Source organism: Myxocyprinus asiaticus, chromosome 15 (genome assembly GCF_019703515.2).
Source record: "Myxocyprinus asiaticus isolate MX2 ecotype Aquarium Trade chromosome 15, UBuf_Myxa_2, whole genome shotgun sequence".
NCBI classification, from domain to species: domain Eukaryota; kingdom Metazoa; phylum Chordata; class Actinopteri; order Cypriniformes; family Catostomidae; genus Myxocyprinus; species Myxocyprinus asiaticus.
In genome coordinates, this window is record NC_059358.1 from 18,845,108 (window position 1) to 18,864,608 (window position 19,501).

Genomic DNA, 19,501 nt, shown 5'->3' on the forward strand with positions numbered 1-19,501 from the left:
TCTGTGGTGGATATGTGTTGGCCAGATCTTTTATTGGGTATAATGACCTGCATAAATTCTAACCAAACGGAGGATTTAACCTATAAAGGTTTTATTAATTACAGATTTGTAATGATGGATAAACCAAACCTAATGAAATTATACAATTATTAAGTTAATCTGGTACAATATAATGTTGCTAAATACGTGAATACTACTACTTTCTGACTTTTGGAATTCCAATATCATTATAAAAGAGTAATCTAGCTTATCTATAGATATCTGCATCTTGGCTCGTTGACCTACTGACATGCTCCATTTTGCACACTAGATGGCGCAACAGTGTTGAAGTGCAACATGTACATACAGTTTGCCTTGACATGAGAACTAAAAGGCAATATAATCTTGTTGCGAATGTAAATGCCCTAATTTAAAGGAATATTCCAGGTTCAGTACAAGTTAAGATCAGCTGACGGCATTTGTGGCATAATGATGATTACCGCAAAATTATTTCGACTTGTCCCTCCATTATCTCTGTATCAATGTAACTCTTAAAATTGTATTTTATTGACGTTAATTCATCAGGTATGAATCAATGCAATTAGAGAAATTAAATTCCATTCTAATTTTACACTTTCATTTGTTCTTCTCTGTTGCTGTGGGTGACGCGGCGTCTCCATGGTTGCAGCAGAAGGGAATCGCGGACACACGCGCACAGATACACGTTGAATCACATGGAGCAAGTCTGACAAATCTGTGAGTATGAAAAGCAATATTAAAAACACAATTAACTCATATTCTGGTCTTAAACGGTGTCTTTAACATATCTTTGTGAAATCGCGCCGCGCGTGTTGTTTCTGAGGGCGGGGAGCTCGCGTTTGGTGATTTTTTTGTGTGTAGTTTTCGGGCTGTTATAGTCAATAAACAGTTACATATTTCCCACATGTCATTAATTCCATTGAAATGTCGTTGTATTATGTTATAAACATGGTTTGCAAAAGATGTGGGAAGTTTCTTCGTGACGAAAGCGATCGTGTGTGACCGGCGTTTTCATAACAAAAGCGATGAGGGACTGCTAATGCTAACTGTCTCTATGTGTGCAGGCATTTCCATCACATAACGCCAATTATAAATCTTTTATTTTCATACTTATTTTCGGAATTATAGAGCCGCGGAATAATATGTGTAACTTTATTGTTCTGTGTTCAGTAACTCAACTCGCTCTGTGTGTTGTTGGAATTGGAAACAGCTGGACGCATAACAGCATCAGGCATCCAGCGCATGTCGATGGAGAAAGTCAAACAAAAACCTCGTTAACACTGATGTAAGTCAGATTTGGACCTTTGTTGATTTGGTCCGTTTAACATAGTTGTACATAAGAGCAACAGATCGTGATCAAGCTCGGTTCGTGTGTCTGACCCAGGGAGAGAGTGAGAGAGAGTGTGTGTTTGTGTGTGGTCTCTTTGTCTGGATGCATACCCATTTATGGGCGCAGAAGTATTTAAACCTTCGCTAATGATGCACCGGTGCATTATTTGCGTGTACGCTGTTATGCTTTTGTCGCTTGAACAGCCTGATGGTTCAGTTTTGCTTAAGATGTGGTTTGTGTTCTCAGGAAGAGATGCTCCCATAGAAGAGCTTTCTTGAACATGGATATCTCAAGTTCATGGTTCAGTTTTTCTTCACAGCTGCACATGGCTGTTTCAATTGAATGATGGTGTAAGAAGCGGACATAAAGCTGTCGTTGTTGAGAAATAATCAGTGTGAACCATTAGCACAAGTTTTCGAGCTCGAGTTCTATTGTATACTATTGGCGTTGACACTCAAGCAGTTTTTCAGATGGTTTTGTCCTCTGCTGGTTAATCTATTATGTCAAGTTGCTTTGAAATCTTACACTACCAAAGCATATTTAATTGTATCAGTTGCATTGTTTTCATTGTGGAAAATGTTTGGTTTACATTCCTCATTACTGATAGACTGTTCACTGGAATTCAGTTGCAACGATGGATATTTAAATGTATCTTTTATCAGCTTTTGTCCAAAGCAACTTGCAAATGCAAGTGACACGCTTAAAAGATTTTGGTTATTTAATATGCTTGACTTAGGCTAAATTAATGTTCTGGGTTCAATACAATTAAAGCTTAATCAACAGCATTTGTGGCATAATGCTGATCACAACATAAAATAATTCAGACTCGTCCCTCCTTTGTTTTTGTTTTTTTTAAAGCAAAAATGTAGGTTACAGTGAGGCACTTACGATGGAAGTGAATGGGGCCAATTTTTGGAGGGATTAAATGCAGAGATTAGAAGCTTATAATTTTGTAAAAAGCACTTACATAAATTCTTCTGTTAAAATTTGTGTATTATTTAACTGTAAAGTGGTTTAAATCATTGTTACATGGTCATTTTAGGGTTTTCGCATTATGTTGTCATGGCAACGAAGTTGTAAAATTGGATTTAACTTTACACAGAAAAGGTAAGTAAGCTATTTTTATCACACCAAAGCTGTTAACATGCATGTTGTTTATGTGGCGAGTATGGGCTGGCCCCATTCACTTCCACTGTAAGTGCCTCACTGTAACCCACATTTTTTTCTTTATTTAAAGGTGAATTGTGTAACTTTTTTGATGACAAAATACGTTCTACTTTCCCAGTTAATTGTTCATTGACTACGATAAGTAAGCCAATTATGGGTTTACCTCGCCCAAAAGTATAACCACTGAGCCTCCTAGGCACTATCAAAACATTGATGTTTATATTTTGAGCGGCCTGTTCAGCTCCACCCATACCTTTCTAGCTCAACCTATTGACCTGTTTCATGTTTTGTCACTGTATGACCAACCTGCTATGTTTGTGACCAAACTTCCATATACCTTCATTGTGCTGCGCTGTGGGACGTGACAAAAGCCTTCTTCGGGAGTTAAAAGCAGCTCTTACATTAATACAGACAGGATCATCACAGAAGTTTTGTAATATTGTGACCACATCAGACCTGAAAACAACTCAAAACATTTGTATGAGAGGTGTTTACGGTGATGTGCCAGTGGGCGTGTGTACTCATTTGTCACACATCAGACTCATGAATCATGGATAAAATATATTTAAATGTCCTCGAATGTCCCATTTGGCAATATTTGTACTGTCTTCAGACCTGTATGAACCTTTCCTGGAACTTGCCATGGATCAAAAACAATTTTTGATGTTATTCTTGATATCGTTTCATGGGTGTTTTTCCATTCACCGCCATTGTTTCCTCCAGCTGATGGTCACAAATATGGCAGCTGCAAGGAAAAAGTGACATCACTGAAACAGGTCAGTGGTTTGGGTTTGGGGCGTGGCTACTTGGTTGAGTCGGCGGAATACGAACAACCATGGTAGACATGTACAGAGGAAAATAAATTGAGACCAGAGTGAACATTGTCCCATTTACAAGGTGGAGGACACACACACCACAAATGTTGAGATCGCTCTGGAAAAAAGATAACAGCAATAACGAGATCGCCGTGCAAGTTGCTAATGGTGCGTTCAAGTCCTCCTGGGAAGTTCGTACTTAAGAGGTTGGAGATTGTATATACGATGTGATGTGCGTTCAAGTGATTGTAGTCGGAAAGAATGGACCCGTTTTGCAATTTCATCTTTCTCTTTTTCTCACACTGGCGAAGCCAGAAAGCGTTCTCAGCACCAGTGCAACAAAATGAAATGGAAGCCGTACATTAGGCGTGTAATTAATGCTTTATCTATGTAGTTTATCATATAATGGTGGGAGATGTAGTTTTATTGCACAAGCCTGTCGCTGCATAAACCGGCAAAAATTAGTTTTATTTTCTGGCAAGCTTTATTGTTATTCTTCACGAACAGTACAAAAATGCATACAGACTGCACTCCTTGAACTGCATCAAAATACACAAGCAAAAAGGAACAAATTACCTGTAACAATTTGCTTCCTCCATGATTCTTAAATTGGCATGCCCCCAACTCGAAAAGTTGAGTTTTCGAGTTGGTATTAAATTGGCATATTCCTTTAAAGAAAAGGAGGGACAAGCCAAAATTAATTTTTGTGGTAATCATTATGCCAGTTATATAATCATTAAATATTATGCCACAAATGCTGTCGATTGAGTTTAACTATTGAACCTGGACTATTCCTTTTAAGCACTGGAGTAGAAATAAGTCCACACTCGTATCACTTCCAGAGAACTGAAGTTAGTAGGAAATGTCAACACATGGGGTCTGGTATTTAGCTGCACGTGTTATAAGAATACTGTCCTCTGAGCTCTCTGTTAAACTTATTATTCTTTTTTGTGGACAACAGTTTCAATAACCTATATACAAACAAAAACACACTATAACAAAACCTTTTCCTCTCTGTTGTTTTGCCTTGATACACAAGTAAACACTTCTCCAATTCGAGTTGGACCTTACAATATGTAAATGGACCTTTTAACTCGTAAGTAAGCCATACAGCTGGCCTTTCATAGCTAATATGTTATGTTGATGATTTGCTACCATTGCCACTAACTGTCCATCTGAGGACATAAACATTGCATTGTCCTCGCAACTCACATTGTATTTGTCATATTTGCAACCACAGACCCAGCACAACTTCTACTGCCGTGGAAATGCCCTAGGTGCAGGCCAGGAGGGTAAAGCCTAGTGCACACTACACGACTCAAGCTCATCTCCTTTGATGTTTTGAGTTGGCGACTGGTCTGCGACAAGAAGTCTCAGAACTGTGCGCAATCCTGCGACATGCCCCAGCAAGTTGCAGAAGCTACTATGGATTTCAAACAAGCTAGAAATCTAGACGTCTTGTCGTCAGTTGTGTGCACTGCCCCGATGAGCAAGAGACCAACAGTGAGCCACAGCCAATGAAATATAGAGAGATTGCAAGAGGAGAGCAAGGTATTGGGAAGCAGGAGACAAATAATAATAAATAGTAAATAAAACATCTCCCTACCCTTTGTCTTTTTTATTTTCAGCTATTCTTCATATTATTTGTGTATAACTAAGTTAAACTGTGCTCTGTTTTTTTTTAGTGCATTCTCTTTTACTTTTTTGCGCTTTATAATCATTCAGTATTACACAGAAGAAATGATTGATGTATGTCCTTATGATATCAAAGACTCTCCCCTCTGAACACAAGTGGTCAAAAGGGACTTGATGTGTCTCAGTTAGGGACGAATGGTCGTGTAGTTGATACACCCAGTCTGCGATCAGTTCTTAAGTGTGTGCACCAACATGATGGAAAACAAGACTGAGCCGCAGGCCGCCAACTGAAAGTCTTGTAGTGTGTGCTTGGTTAAAGCTCACCTCTGTCAGTAAGACAGGAAGCGTTTAGGCAGGGATGGGTGTCCTCCTATGCGGTGCACTCCACACTGCAGGTCTCCCACCCACCCTGCAGTCCCCCCCCCAACCCCATCCACTGTTTGGAATGGTATGTTGGAAGAGTTTCTCTTGGCTCTGTACACTGAAGTCTAACCAATGACGTAAGCTGCCACTATGGGGCATGGGGTGGCTTCCTCCACAGCAAGTGAGTACTCTCCTTTTATTAGGAAAAAGTGAGCAAAGCTGGAAGATCAGTAAGGATGAAGGGGTGGGGGTGTGAATGTTTTCTTTGATTTCATTCTTTTTCTAACGTTACATTTCCATGTATTTTACCACCTCTGATTTTTTTTTATTTTATATGAGGGTTAGCTCTGTTATGCGTCCAGAGACACAGCGAGCCTAATCAAAGCAAGCGCCTTCATTTGAGGAAAGTCAGCCCAAAGGGGATGTGACATTTACCCAGCATGCACTGATCTGAAGCCTACTGCTGTGAATTCCTCCCTGAGAGCGAAGTCTTCCGGGGCCCAGAGTCTTAGAAACCTGTTACTTACTGCTACATAGTAGTAGTTTTTTCATAGAAGATGTAAGCTGCAGGGCCCTCCCACTGCATTTCTGCCTGTCAGTCAGTGTGGCCTCATTTGACATTACCAATGCTTGACAGTTCCTGGCTGCCTGCCAGCCACATACAGAGGCAAAAAAGGGGAAGAAAGTAGTAAAGGTTTCTGAAGTGCACTTTTGCCAAATAAAGGGTTATGCTTTTATTCTTAGTGGAACAGCTCTCCCAGATCCCTCAAACTGGCATTTAAGGTCACTAATTGGATGCAGATAGCACAATACACTCATGGTCGGTGACGTACATGGTTAGTAAGAACATTATTTTAAAATAACCTTTTACAATAGTGTAGAAGAGATGCTGGACCATTTGGACTCTTGATCTCCCACTGCTTGTCTGGCAGTGTCTGCAGCATCCTACTTTCAGATGTAAAATACTTTTTTGATGATTTCAGAAAGAAAAAACTTTTGAAGTAGGTCACATTCATGGGAAACAAAGCTTGAACTTTGTCAGCTACATAGCTGCAAAGGAGGTCAGAGCAGATGACAGCAGTTTGGTTGAAAGGGTAAGTATTTATGTGTTTACTGTTTATATTTAAGAATGACATTTTATTTAGCATCCGGTGTGTTTGTCATGTTTAATTTTTGCTCTTTTACAAGTAGTTTGTGAATGTGCTGTTGCCTCAGAGCAATTTCCTTCCTTTTTATGTTAAATGAAGAATACATTTTTGTTTAGTTAGATTTGCTAGTTTTTAGATTGCATGACACTTTTTTTTTTTTTATCTGTTTCTCTAAAGCAGAGTTATTCAATTTGCAGCCCGCAGGCCAAATGCTGCCCGCAAATCATTTTTATCTGAACCCTTCGTTTAATTTTGATAAAATCCCCCTCCCAGTCTAATCATCTCTGTGCAAAACTCTTTGGTAATTTAACTTGTGCACCGGCATTCGCCAGTGAATTTAACACAATTCAGTGGCGCGTACAACAGCATTCAGCTGTCGTCAGAGCACAGATTTGGACCGGAGAGCGCTTGTTTAAGTTTCTCTGGCTTCTTCTCATTCAGTGACACTGCTTTCCAAAACATGAACCAGCACAGATGAGCATATTAGATTGCATCTTATTCAATCAAATGCATTTATGCAAATTACTTTGCTGTGGTGCTAGACGTAAAAAAAACCTCATGAAAATCCAGCATTTTCTTCCTGTGGAGTGCTCATATAATATGTGTCCATCAGCCAGGATCAAAACTCAGTTCCTCTGGTTTACAAATGTTACATGATGGTCTGTCTGTGACAATCCAAGCAGGTGATCCATGTAAACTGTTTGTGGCTTGCTGGATCAGCACAAGCAACTTCAAAGTAAAAACCCTTCACTTGCACTATGAGTAAACATCATATTCACTGTGCACTGTATTTAAAATTGGTTTGATTCGAACTTTTGTGAGAAAATATGATTGCTAATGCACACATGCCATCTGTGGTTGCTTGGACTTTGCACGCTGTTGTTATTTACTTCCTTATACAGTATATTAACAGTTTCTTTGTGCAAATAAATTACTAAAATTGGATGACTAAACAGAAATCAGAAGAAACTGTTATCTACCATTTAAAATACATTCTTATTTTTTAAGATAATTTTTTACAAAGTTAAAGTTTTGTGTGACTTTTTTGTAAAAGTGGTAAACAAGAGGGTTTTTTTTTGTGTGTGTGTGCAATTTTATGTATATGTTATTTCTTATATTAAATTGTGTGATAAATCGCCATTATATCAGCCACCCTGCTTTCTGGATAACATCGTCGGCCATTAAAAAACCCATATCAGTCAACCACTAGTACAGAGTCATGGTGGCAAGCACAGGCTGGTGGCCATACTTTATCTGGGGATTCCCTGTGGCGGGAGTGGAGAGGCACAATGAGGGGAAATGCTTCCTGTGGGGATCCCATGGAGTTCTGCTACAACTGTATCTTTCTATTGTGGGAATTGATCTGTGCAAGCACCATTTGCATTCATCCTAGTGAAGGGCTTGCAACCCTGTCACAAAAACAAACAGTTGTCCGTAGGGCCATTAGAAAGCACCTGAGCTCCTGAATAAACTGGAGTTATGATATCTTTGGGGATTCTGAGATGATGCAATGTCATGAGCGATACCCCAGGAGAGAATGCTCTCTCTGCAGTTGATACAGGGTTAGGCATGTGTCATGTTAGGCATTTTGGACAGTTGATTGCAGTAAACACAAAATACAGCGTATTTCTGCATTCAAACTGTTTAGATAGGAATCAGTTTGAAATCTAAACAAATAAATGATTATGTACCAACAGCTGTGGCCTAAAATGGCTGACCTGGAATCATGTGTGACCCGTGCTAGAGGCAGTGTTTATACTGGTCCATACAGAATGTTCGTATGCACGTAGATATGTCATGTGAATGAGTGTGTGAGTCATGAGATGTTTTTAGATTGTAAGATGCTGTGATCTTTGCTATTGCTAGGTGAACAAGACAAATTGTTTCAAAACTGATTCCTGTGGTTTGTGTGCCTGATCCTGATAGCAACTTTAAGACATATTCTAGTTTCTGACCTTTTGGTGTGTGTGTTCCTGACTCTGGCGCATCTGGTGTCTTTCACACTGGTCAGGAGTAATGAGTGATTAAGTGAAATGTTTCAGTACAGGCTGAGTGGCAGCAGACAGATGGGGCTGTTACTGGACTCTTGCTCTGTGAAGGAGATGGACCTAAAGAAGTAGGACATGTTCTTAAAGGCACACCCAAAGGGGCTCGTTAAGACCCATCTGGAAGATAAAAGTTATTTTCTGTCTTCCTTTGGAGAATGCATGAGAACGTCCAGTGATTTCTCAGAGACATGAAGTGATTGACACATCTTCAGCAACTGGTTTTAGGGTTCAGCTTGATAGGATGTTGGTAGGTTGTTCCTTGATGGGAAATGGCTATTGCAGCTTTCAATGTAAGTAGATATGGGAAGATAATAATGGAGCTATTTGTTTGGTTTTCCTAGAAAAGGAGATTGATGTGGATGTGGTTTATCGCTAGCATCTTGGTGTTCTCTTTTTCAGAATTTTCTTCTAAAGCTTTATGGCAAGAACTGTAATGGGTCAAACAGGGCTGGTTATGGCCCTAGGTCTGAGAAATAAAATAACTTTTCTAGGAGAGCAACAGAGTTTACATTTAGAAACTGGACAAAGAAATTCCCTGGCAACATGCCACTGGAGTGGCTTCATTACAGTGATTCCATTCCAAGTGTTTACATGCTTTGAACTCTGCTAATCCGATGCTGCACTGATGCTGGCAGGTTTTGAATGAGGCCTCTTCATTTGTGTACCATGCGCATCTGACTGCCATCCCAGACTAAACAAAAATATCACAGACTCTGGGCTAAACTCTGTATATGATGAGCTGGCACTCAGAGGTTGTTTATGATGATTTGACATTTGACTGGTTTATGGAATGTCACCTGGCATGTTGTTCAATGTCAGTCAGTATCTTTATGACAATTCCCAACCAGCACTTGTCAGATGAGCATGCTAAGGCTATAGTGTAAACCACTTTTGTTCTCCAATGCATTTCACATTTCTGTCAGCTGCAGGGGTGAAAACCAGGCATGAAGGAATCTCCACAGAAACTCTGCCTTTTGTTAAGCTGTGGCCTGGCAGCTAGAAGACAGAGTTGAGTTTCAATAGATGGTGGTCAGGGAGCCTCCAGTAACACGTACAACTTGGCTGCTCTCTCATTATCTCTGTCTCTCTTCCCTTTAAGTTCACTCTCCCTTTAACCCACCACAACTTTTAGAATCTCTCATTTTCGTAACAGGTCTGTATTCGAACAGAAAATCAATTTAGAGAGCACCACATTAAGAGGAGTCACCCTACTGAAAAAAGTAAATGTCTTGCTGCATTGATTTTTCTTTGCCTGAACTTATTTAGGGCTGAGAAGACACTGAAGAGATTGTTAAATTCTACACACTCACTCCTGACACATACGTTCATAAAATCTATGTTTTGGACAGTGATACTTAAGAATGGATGCAGTCTCTTTTTCTCAGGAAGAATGATCTGTACCAGAACTTGCTTGGAATGAGCTGATTTGTGTTTGGATGGGTCATGTGACTAGAAAGGAGATGATGATCTCAGTGTTGTTAGGGATTACTGCACTGCTCAAATCTCTTCTGTTATGAGGGACACTGGGTCCTGCTGGTCAGAAAGGATAAGGATAAAACCCCAGATCTTTTCTGACATCACAAGGGCTGTTACTATAGAAACTGAACACCAAAGCACACACACAAAACCTACAGTCAGCACGACCAAGTTAATTTTTTTGATGTCTGAGCTGTGTAACAAAGTATTTAAGTCAAAAGTTTGTTTCAAACTTCTGATGGAGAGATAAATGTACCGTTGAAGTCCAGAAGATGTCATTGAAGATCATGGAGATTTTTATCTGATCTAATAGTCACAAAAGTTGACCTTAAGTCAGTATGCCCACTCTGATTTAGGTGCCACTCATTGACTATCTCAGAATTTGATTTGTAGATATTTGTAGATTAAATTTTAAATTAAATTAGATTTTATCAGCGTTTGTTTTGCCTTAGTCCTGCAGTGCTATCATTGAGTTTTACATCCTGATCTTCCTGTCATTTTCTTCTGCCATTTGCTAGCATTATTTCTGTTGAATGTGACAGCATTGAGCTCTATTCAAGTAGGTCCTTAAACACTTCCTTATGCCTGGTAACAAATTGCACACCACCAACATGGGGAGCAACACGTGGGCTTACCCTGCACATGTTTAACATGCAACAGTCTCTGAGTGAAAGAATTAGCCACATTTATAGGCTGATGTGGTGGTGGGGGCGTGGCTAAGCGCCGGCGCCTTTTTCAGTTGAATTTCGCCGACTCCTGCTCCGTGCGCAGCTCGAGGAGGGTCTGATGCTGTTACTGGTGGATGCTGGCGAGGATCTTAAACATTTCCTCCAGAGGTGAGGCCTCCATGGCGGTGTTCTTCCTCCTTTAAATCCCGGTTTTCGGCACCAGTGTAACAACGTTCGTGATGGGGTGCAACGAGGAAGCAGGAGTCTGCGAAATTCAACTCAAAAAGGTAATTTATTTTATAACACAAAATTGTCTTTTCAGCGCCTCACCCAACAAAAACTTGCTTTTCAGCGGAGGGTCAGCACACGCTCTGTGTGTGTGGGTGGGTAGCTCTTCCCTCACTGGCGTCTGGCTCACTCTTAATACCCATCTCCTCTCTCACTGCAATGACAAACAGCTGTTAGAGACAATCATTGCCAGGTGATGATCCTTAACATTCTCATCTCCTGATCTCGCTGTCCCTCCACAAGCTGGTGCTCAACCACGCCCCCACCACCACAGCTGATCAGGTTTTAAAGGTGTCTTAAACCTCATTCACACTGGGCTCTGATCAATGCCAGGGAGCCTTCTGTGTGAACACGAGCCGAAATACCAGAAAATTTGTTCCCGGGATCAGACCCTAGTAACATTGCCAGAATCAACCCTGGAATGTGTCTGTGTGAACAAAAGGCAGAGCCGATACCGTGGAGGGTGCGTGTTGTAGTGATGATGTATTTATCATGTGAAGAACCAAGTTTGTATGCAGAAAAGAGATCGGTTTCACAGTGTACCATGGTAAAAAAAAACTAAACAGACAGCTGTCATACCGTTGGCATTTTGTCATTCACGGCATTGTGAATATAAAGTCAGGATATTTTCTGTTTTTTTTTTCCTTCCCAAATCCAAGTAAAGAAATTATTGTTTCCATTGTAAATATCAGTTCTATTAAGAAACAGTCGGTTAAATTTACAGCATCACAAACCTGATGTGATAAAATAGATACATTTTTCATTCAAAGCGCAGCACACCGAATGTCGGAGCCAAAACTTTATTTCCCCCTCTCAAATGGTGCGGTTGAGGTCCTCAATGAAGTCCGCAGTACTTTGGGTATTTAAAATGTTGAAGAAAAAAAAGTGCCGTCTCATGCAGGGAATACTCCAAACCTGAAGTACAGTCTCTGTGAGGTGTGACCATCATCCCAAAATACAACAACACTGGTATTGGATAGGAATCTCTATCGGCCGATACTGAGATTCCAGGTTTTGGAGTCGGATTGGAAGAGAAAAAGTGGTATCGGTGCATCCCTGCTGTACATTAGACATGACATTGTGATGCCACTTTTGTCTTTACAGGATTTTTTCAGGAATGTGTGTGAATGCTAGCACTGATTACAGGAAAGCTGGGGCAGTGTTAATGAACAAAGTTTTGCAATGCCAGAACAGTTGCTGGAACGACTTTTCTGGGATTCAACCCTGGTTTTCTTGGTGAAAGAGAGTTTATTTTTGTATGAAGGGGGTTTGGATACTTAGTAGTGCAGGAAACTGTTCCCAACTGCCACTGGAGTGTCTTGCTTTAACTACCATGCATGATTGTTTTGATCATGGTGACCTTATCTTTGCGCAATATGATCTGTGCATGCTTTTAAAGGTAGTAATTATCACTTATTTTTACAACTTGCAGTTTTTTTAAATAACTTGGCACATTGTAGGGTTCTCACTCAAACTCCTTGTAGTTCAACTGCTAGAACATGGCCTTAGCCAAGGACATGGGGTTAGATTTCAAGGAGAACACACATACTGATAAAATTTATACCTTGAATTTACTGTAAGTTGCTTTGGATAAAAACATATGGTTACATTTTATTTCAATATTCAAGTGTCCTTGTTACAGTGTAATTACACAAGTAATTACTGATTATTACTTATTATACGTTTAGGGTTTGGTAAGGGTTTGGTTTATGGTTAATTGCTGGTAAATACTCAATTCTATAGTTATTACTATAGTAAATACATGCAATATGAGATGTAAAAGTTTCATAAAGCTTTTGAGTTTTGAAATTTCCAAGAAGAAGACACAAATTCTAAGAAGAAAACAATAAATTGACTGGGCAATCGTTGATATAAAATCTGTTTTTGGAGATTCTGGTTCTGCTGCCCTATATACTACGTTGGCTGCCCTGTCAGGGCATAAGTTGCTTGCACATTGTAAAGTTTATTGCATTTCTTATTTTATACAAAACACCTCTGCCCTCAGGACATCTTTGAAGCAATCACTTGTATGCAAAATGTCCTGGTTTTCAGTTTGCCAAGAGAAAGAATTTGATATCTCACTGCAAAGGTCAGCATTTGCAGTCTTAAATGATTTTGTCTTTAGAATATCTGAATGTCAGAGATTTACACCAGATGTGTTTTCAGCTGGGAAAGTTGTTTGCTGAAAAGTTATTGTCACTGTCTATATATTGGCGTAACTAATCTTTACATCCATGATCTCTCATTTTAGGAGGCTTTCATATCTGGGCATGAGACCTGGTATCTCAGCTCTTAGGAATCTGTGCTCAAATATTCAACCTTATAAAGATACATGGCAATGAAATGCATGTATGATTAATTATCTTCTTCTAGCTAATTATTTCATCCTGTTGTAAAAGGTGAGAGTTCTTCTGAGTAGTTAAAAGTTTTTTTTTTTTTTTTTTTGTTGAGGAAACTCGTGTTTCAAAACAAGTTCCAGTCGTCTAAAACTCTCTGACCCACTTCATTTCGGATCTAGCTAAATTTATTAGATGGCAGCTGGTGGGGGTATATTTAGAACACAGGTGGCCATGAGAGCCTTAGTGCCCTGCAGTTCCTCTCCAGTCAAGTGCAGAACCGAGACCGAACAAAGACAAACCCAATCTACAACTCTCACCTGTCAAACACAGGTTCAGTCCCACCAACAGGGAGACACCTGGCCGTCACAACAAACTTACACCTGCTTTTTGCCCGCTTTCTCAAGTAGTTGTCATGCCATTCACAAAATTAATGTCTCTGATACTTTTAAATAAAAACTCAAATAGCTGTCCTGTCTAAAAGTAGAGTTTAATAAATTATACAGAAGTTTGTCACAAGGCTAGTCTAGTGAGCTAGTGACTATGTCAGAGGAGCCCTTGCACAGAGGTTACTTGAGCACAGCTGATTAGGATAGAGGGGACATTTTCCACATCACATCTTACCTTCAATAAACATTGACCTTATTCATCTGAAGTTCAGTTCATAGTTTCTTATGTTCAAAGTTCATTAGAATCTTCTAGGGTGTACATGTAATCAAATGGAAATTTAAAATCTCCAGACTCGTTTGGATGAGACTCTTTTTGCTTGAGTAGGGTGATTAGATCATACAAATTAATTGGCTCAGAGTGGTGGAAGACTTTTGATTTAATTTTGATTTGATTTAATTAGAGAAAAGTCATCCAGAGTGTTCCAGATTGTTCACTGTGGCTGTGAATTGATGTCCATATCAACACAGATTATAGCACAGGGCACTTAAAACCACTTTCGTGCAAGTATCCCCTCAACAGCCCAAAGATGTTTTTAGTATCAGTGTAAGCATGTTTGTTTACACATGAAATTTCTTTCAATTTCAGCTGTTCAGTAATTGCCCAGAGTGAAATTTATGTGTCTAGTAAGGTGTTTTTATAATTTATTTCCCCTTAGTTTACCCTTCTAGAAATATAAAGTAGATTTCTTTATTACTTCAGTCATTAAAAAAAACAGCTGTCTCTGCCATATTCTGCGTTGTGGCCTAGATGAGTCATGTTTTCTTTGTTTGATCACTTGGGTCACCTGCCCTTGATGATGTCATTTGCATGTAATACTACAGTTGATAGGACTTTTTGAAGCCAAGCTAGGACTTCTGGGGAAAAAAATTAAAACTTTGCAGGGTTCCTATTGTGTACACCTGTTTACAAACATGCCTTGTTGATGACTGACTCTGGTTAATTCAGAAACAGACTGATGAGAGCTGGATGAGTGCTAGTGCTTTTACTACAGAGGGGTTGTTATCTTTATCTATAAGGCTCAGAGTTGGACAGTATTTTATTCTGCCTTTTGGTTTCTTAAACTTCTTATCTAGACACAGCAATACTAAAACATCTTAACTTAAGAAGGCACAAAGATTACCAAGAAAATAAACAACTGAGAGTACCAGCAGTCCAGATTAGTGTACATTCTTAGGTCCGAGTGTCTGTATTTACCTCGGAGCCAACAGAGCACCTGAAAACACACTGCACTATTGGCCTATCCCACCTTCCAGCTTTATGTAAAAGGATTAGGCTCAAGATGTGCTAAGACCTCGATGAGAATGGCAGGACATCCAAAGGGGTGGCATTCTGGACTTTGTTTTCTTATCTGTGTGGGTGTTGTAGGGTAACACAATTTATGTGGTTTAGGCATCAGAATGATAAACTCACATAAAATGAGATTCAAATATATATATATATGTAATGAGGTAAATACATGGTTACGTCACATGCAAGGTGGCATTTTTTTAATCTGAAAGTGAATGAAATTTCAGACCTTAGGTGGAGGGGGAAGATTATTAGCTTTTTATGTAAAGTATGGCTCCAGAATACTGGTGCAAAAGTCAAATGGACTACCTACTGATATCATTCCTTTAAAGGAATATTCTGGGTTTAATACAAGGTAAGGTCAATCGACAGCATTTGTGGCATAATATTGATTAGCACAAAAGTACATTTTTGCCTTGCCCCTCTTTTTCTTAAAAAAATAAAATAAAATAAAAAAGCAAAAATCTGGGTGACAGTGAGGCACTTGCAATGGATTTTAGTGGGCCAATCTGTAAATGTTAAACTACTCTGTTTCAAAAGTTTAGCCACAAGATGTAAACAATATGTGTGTAAACATAATTCTAGTGTGATAAAATCACTTACTAACCTTTTCTGTGTAAAGTTATATCCAATTTTACAACTCTGTTGCCATGATGATGTAATGTCAACAAACCCTTAAGCCCTAAAAAGACTTTACAGCTCAAATAATACATGCGATTTAACAGTGTGTGTGTGTGTATATACTGTTACTTTACTAGATGAAATGTTGATGTGATAAACTGTGTACATGCTTTGTCTTTGGAAATGTATCATGAATTCGGATTCGATTTTAACAGAGAAATTCTGCTTTTATTTAATTTGATCATGAAGACGTCAGTCCCCTCAGTTGATTGACGCTGAAGACCGTGGCTTTGATTAATAGACCATTCTAGGAGTTGAATGTTCACATGACATTTATTTATGCTTTCTTGCTTAAGCCGTGCGCCTCTCACGGGAGTGGTTTCTTTACATTCTTGTTATAGTGCGGAATTAAGTGTCTATAAAATATCAACCTGCTTTGAGAAAAAAAAAGAGGGAAGTGCGAACTTGTTGATACCTATTAGGTTCATTGGCCGTGCTATTTTTATGTTCGGATGCAGAGAGCGAGAAAAAAGGTGGGGGTGGGCAGGTCTCAACTCCTCCTAAGAGCATTATGAGTGCCTTTTGTTTGTGACATTAGCGGAGTGTGCAATCACTGTCATATGGCAAGCCAAGGCAGTCTCGACTGGTTTAGAGCAGAGACTGTTATTACGGATCGCGTCTGTTCACCCTCCGCTAGTCCCGCCAGTGCACCCAGCGGAACACAGTCTATCGCCGAGGTAAGCGGGACAAATCTCTAGAGTCACTGGGTTTAGACAGATCCGAGCTCGTTCCGCCCGACTTTCTCACGCGTTATTAGAGAAATTGCGTTTAACTGAAGTCTTGTGTTTTACTCGACTTCTGTCTCTCACTGCTGTGTATATGCATGTTTATGCGTTACTGGAGCCGGCGATGGTTCCTGTTTTCTTTTTTTTTCTTTTTTCTGTTTAAAAGTCACGTTGTTTGAGCAGTTGGCACAGGTGATACTTTCGCCTCTCGTCGCGCGCCGCTGTCAAAGTCTCTGCTAGCGCGTGAGTCGTACCTGTTGCTCACCATTAATTGCGACTCCATGGAGTTTGTTTCAGGTTCTGCTGTTTTATGTCTGTTGTATGTTGTCTTGTTTATTGAATTGCTTTAAGATTTCGGAGCGTATTTGTGTTATGCTGACCTGGGCTGATAGAAAAATGATTGTGCACTTGATAAATCCATGTCTGCTCTGCATTAGTCATCTTTCTGTCTGTAGCCATGCCATTTTTTACTTGAAACATTTTCTCTAAGACTCCACAAGGTACACAAGTAAATTAAAATTGGTATCTGATTTTTTAAAATGTGGTATTTGTATCCTTTTTGGTAATTCGTCTTTCTTGTTCTCTTATTTACCAGCTTTCTCCAACAACCTCTTGCTCGTTAATGGAGTTCCGGCAGGGCAGCGGTGATTACTGCCACGCCCAACATTGCAACGCTTGATCTCTGGTGGATTCGCCCGGATCCACCCCTGGATGTCCAGAGAAATGCCTTCCCTGCTTTTCTCTTTCTGGTCTTTTTGACTGACCACCTCTCTGTGCGCCAAATGGGTTAACTAGCATCGCTGCACCTGGCATTTGGCTACTGGACACTGTTCCACCCATCTAGTTGCCCCTCAGAGCGCCCCTAACAAGCGAAAGAGGCAGAACCGTTAGAAGAAGAAGATTCTTGTGGCCTACAAAATCCCAGGCAGCTGTATTTTTTTTGTGTGTACTGATTAGTAGTTTATATACTTTTATCAGAGGATCCTGTGAATCCCTGACACTTTTCACTGTGATAGTGCATCTGCTGTAGCACTGCTCTGTAGACCAGAGTAGTGCAGTACTGTGAGTTGACTGCTGAGGATCCTGGCCCGGATTGGGTGTTTTGTTTTCTGCAGAGTGCAGGGACACCAGCATGGTCAGGATGAACCGTCCGGCTCCTGTTGAGGTCTGCTACAAAAACATGCGCTTCCTGATCACGCACAACCCCACCAATGCAACATTAAGCAGCTTCATAGAGGTGAGAGACTATTCAAATACACAAACACAACACCAGACCCCTGTTAAAGAGGTGATAGACAATAACATCACAAACACCTTGCTCTAGAGGAGTCTGTAATTACTGTCATGTGAAACTCATGTAATTGGCTCATTTAGATTGACGACAGTTTATAAAATTAATTATTTGCAATTGACTTTTTTGTCCCTGGGTAACAATCTTCATAGAATTTACTCAATCTTGTTTTTTCAGGATTTGAAGAAGTACGGGGCAACAACAGTGGTGCGTGTATGTGAAATTACCTATGATAAGACACCACTGGAGAAGGATGGAATTACCGTCATGGTGAGATATATTCCTTTGTCAGACTGTAAATAAATATTCATATCTACAAAGTATCTCCCAAATTACCGTTACCTTCTCATGTGCAGTTCTTTAGTTTTTTGTATAATAACAGACAAAAGCTTGTTAAGACTAATGTATTTGTGTTAGTTAAAACATAGATTGGGGCCTGGGTAGCTCAGTGAGTAAAGACGCTGACTACCATCCCTGGAGTTTGCGAGTTGGAATCCCAGGGTGTGCTGAGTGACTCCAGCCTGGTCTCCTAAGCAACCAAATTGGCCCGGTTGCTAGGGAGGGTAGAGTCACATGGGGTAACCTCCTCGTGGTCACTATAATGTGGTTCGCTCTGGTGGGGTGCGTGGTGAGTTGTGGATGGGGTGAAGCCTCCACATGCGCTATGTCTCCGCGGTAACGTGCTCAACAAGCCACGTGATAAGATGCACGTGAACAGATTGACTGTCTAAAAAAAAAAGACAAAGTAAAGGGTTCTCTCAATACGTTTACATGCACTTTGAAAGTCATTGCACCAGTCGTTAATCGGACCACGATTGGTCTTGGCGTGTGTTCTTGCTCCCAAAGACAGATGTACGACATGTTTACGACACGTCACTTCCTCAGCTGACGTCCTTCCTTCAAATATTCGATTTCGCATTATTTCATCTATCTGTCCAAGTATACATGAAGACTGTAGCTCGACTACATCAACCTGCTGTAGCTCAATTATAACTGTGCAAGTAAACGTACTGAGTGTAGTACTTGCATTTAAACATTGACCTATAGTCAGGTTCTTGGCTCTTTCATCTTTTACTTACTGTCGTTTCACCCATTGTGAACTCACACCTTCTGTTCTGAAACATTCATTTGTGTCCATCTGCACACACTCACAATGTCACTTGAATGTTATAATCGTGGACCTTACTGCAGTCGTACCACTCCATGACACCCTTCCTTTAATTAACACCCCTGCTATACTGCAGTGATCTGCTCCTGACAGCGAGTGAAGCTGCTACATAGATTTATACAACAACAGCTAATTTAAGATGAGGTTTGTCCCAGTCAGCACTGACCAGATCCATACAGTCCTTCTATGCTTATCTTATCTTGGAACACAAATGCTTGGCCTCATACTCATGTTATATAATGTTAAATGGAGTGAGAGGAGGTTGCTTTTGTTCTGGTCCTCCGAAGGGAACTCAGGGCTGGACCTGCAGGCATGTGCGTTTGAGGATAAAATCCTATAACTCCCTGCTTTTTGCCAAACATTAGAGCTTTCTCTGCTTTCACCTCACTTTTTCGTGCTGGAATCCAACATCCACATGTGTTTTCAGTTTGGCTCGTCAACATTTCACCATTACCATGGCAGCAGGAGGGGAGCTTGGTCTCCCTCCCTCTGTGCTTTTTATTAAGACTTATTACAGTCTAATTCCCTTACGTTCTATTCATCTTCTCAATAAATGATAAGACATATACATGGTTTACAGTCTGTTGTATGGATCTTTAAATCTGCT

General features: G+C 40.1%; 1 protein-coding gene across 6 annotated transcripts in view; it reads left to right on the plus strand.

The window, feature by feature from the left end:
• Nucleotides 1-656: 656 nt before the first annotated feature.
• Nucleotides 657-19,501, plus strand: part of LOC127452841 (protein tyrosine phosphatase type IVA 3-like) — a 34,877-nt gene continuing 16,032 nt past the window's right edge. Inside the window, exons 1-5 of one of the 6 annotated variants that reach the window (XM_051718627.1) lie at nucleotides 667-735; nucleotides 4,370-4,426; nucleotides 4,571-4,881; nucleotides 17,031-17,672; nucleotides 17,904-17,996. In XM_051718627.1, coding sequence (XP_051574587.1) covers nucleotides 17,568-17,672; nucleotides 17,904-17,996 — 198 coding nt within the window. In that variant the 5' untranslated portion in view covers nucleotides 667-735; nucleotides 4,370-4,426; nucleotides 4,571-4,881; nucleotides 17,031-17,567. Of the gene's footprint in view, nucleotides 736-4,369; nucleotides 4,427-4,570; nucleotides 4,882-6,335; nucleotides 6,423-16,190; nucleotides 16,388-17,030; nucleotides 17,673-17,903; nucleotides 17,997-19,501 lie in introns of those variants that run through there. The other 5 variants (XM_051718626.1, XM_051718628.1, XM_051718629.1 and 2 more) reach the window with 5 other exon arrangements.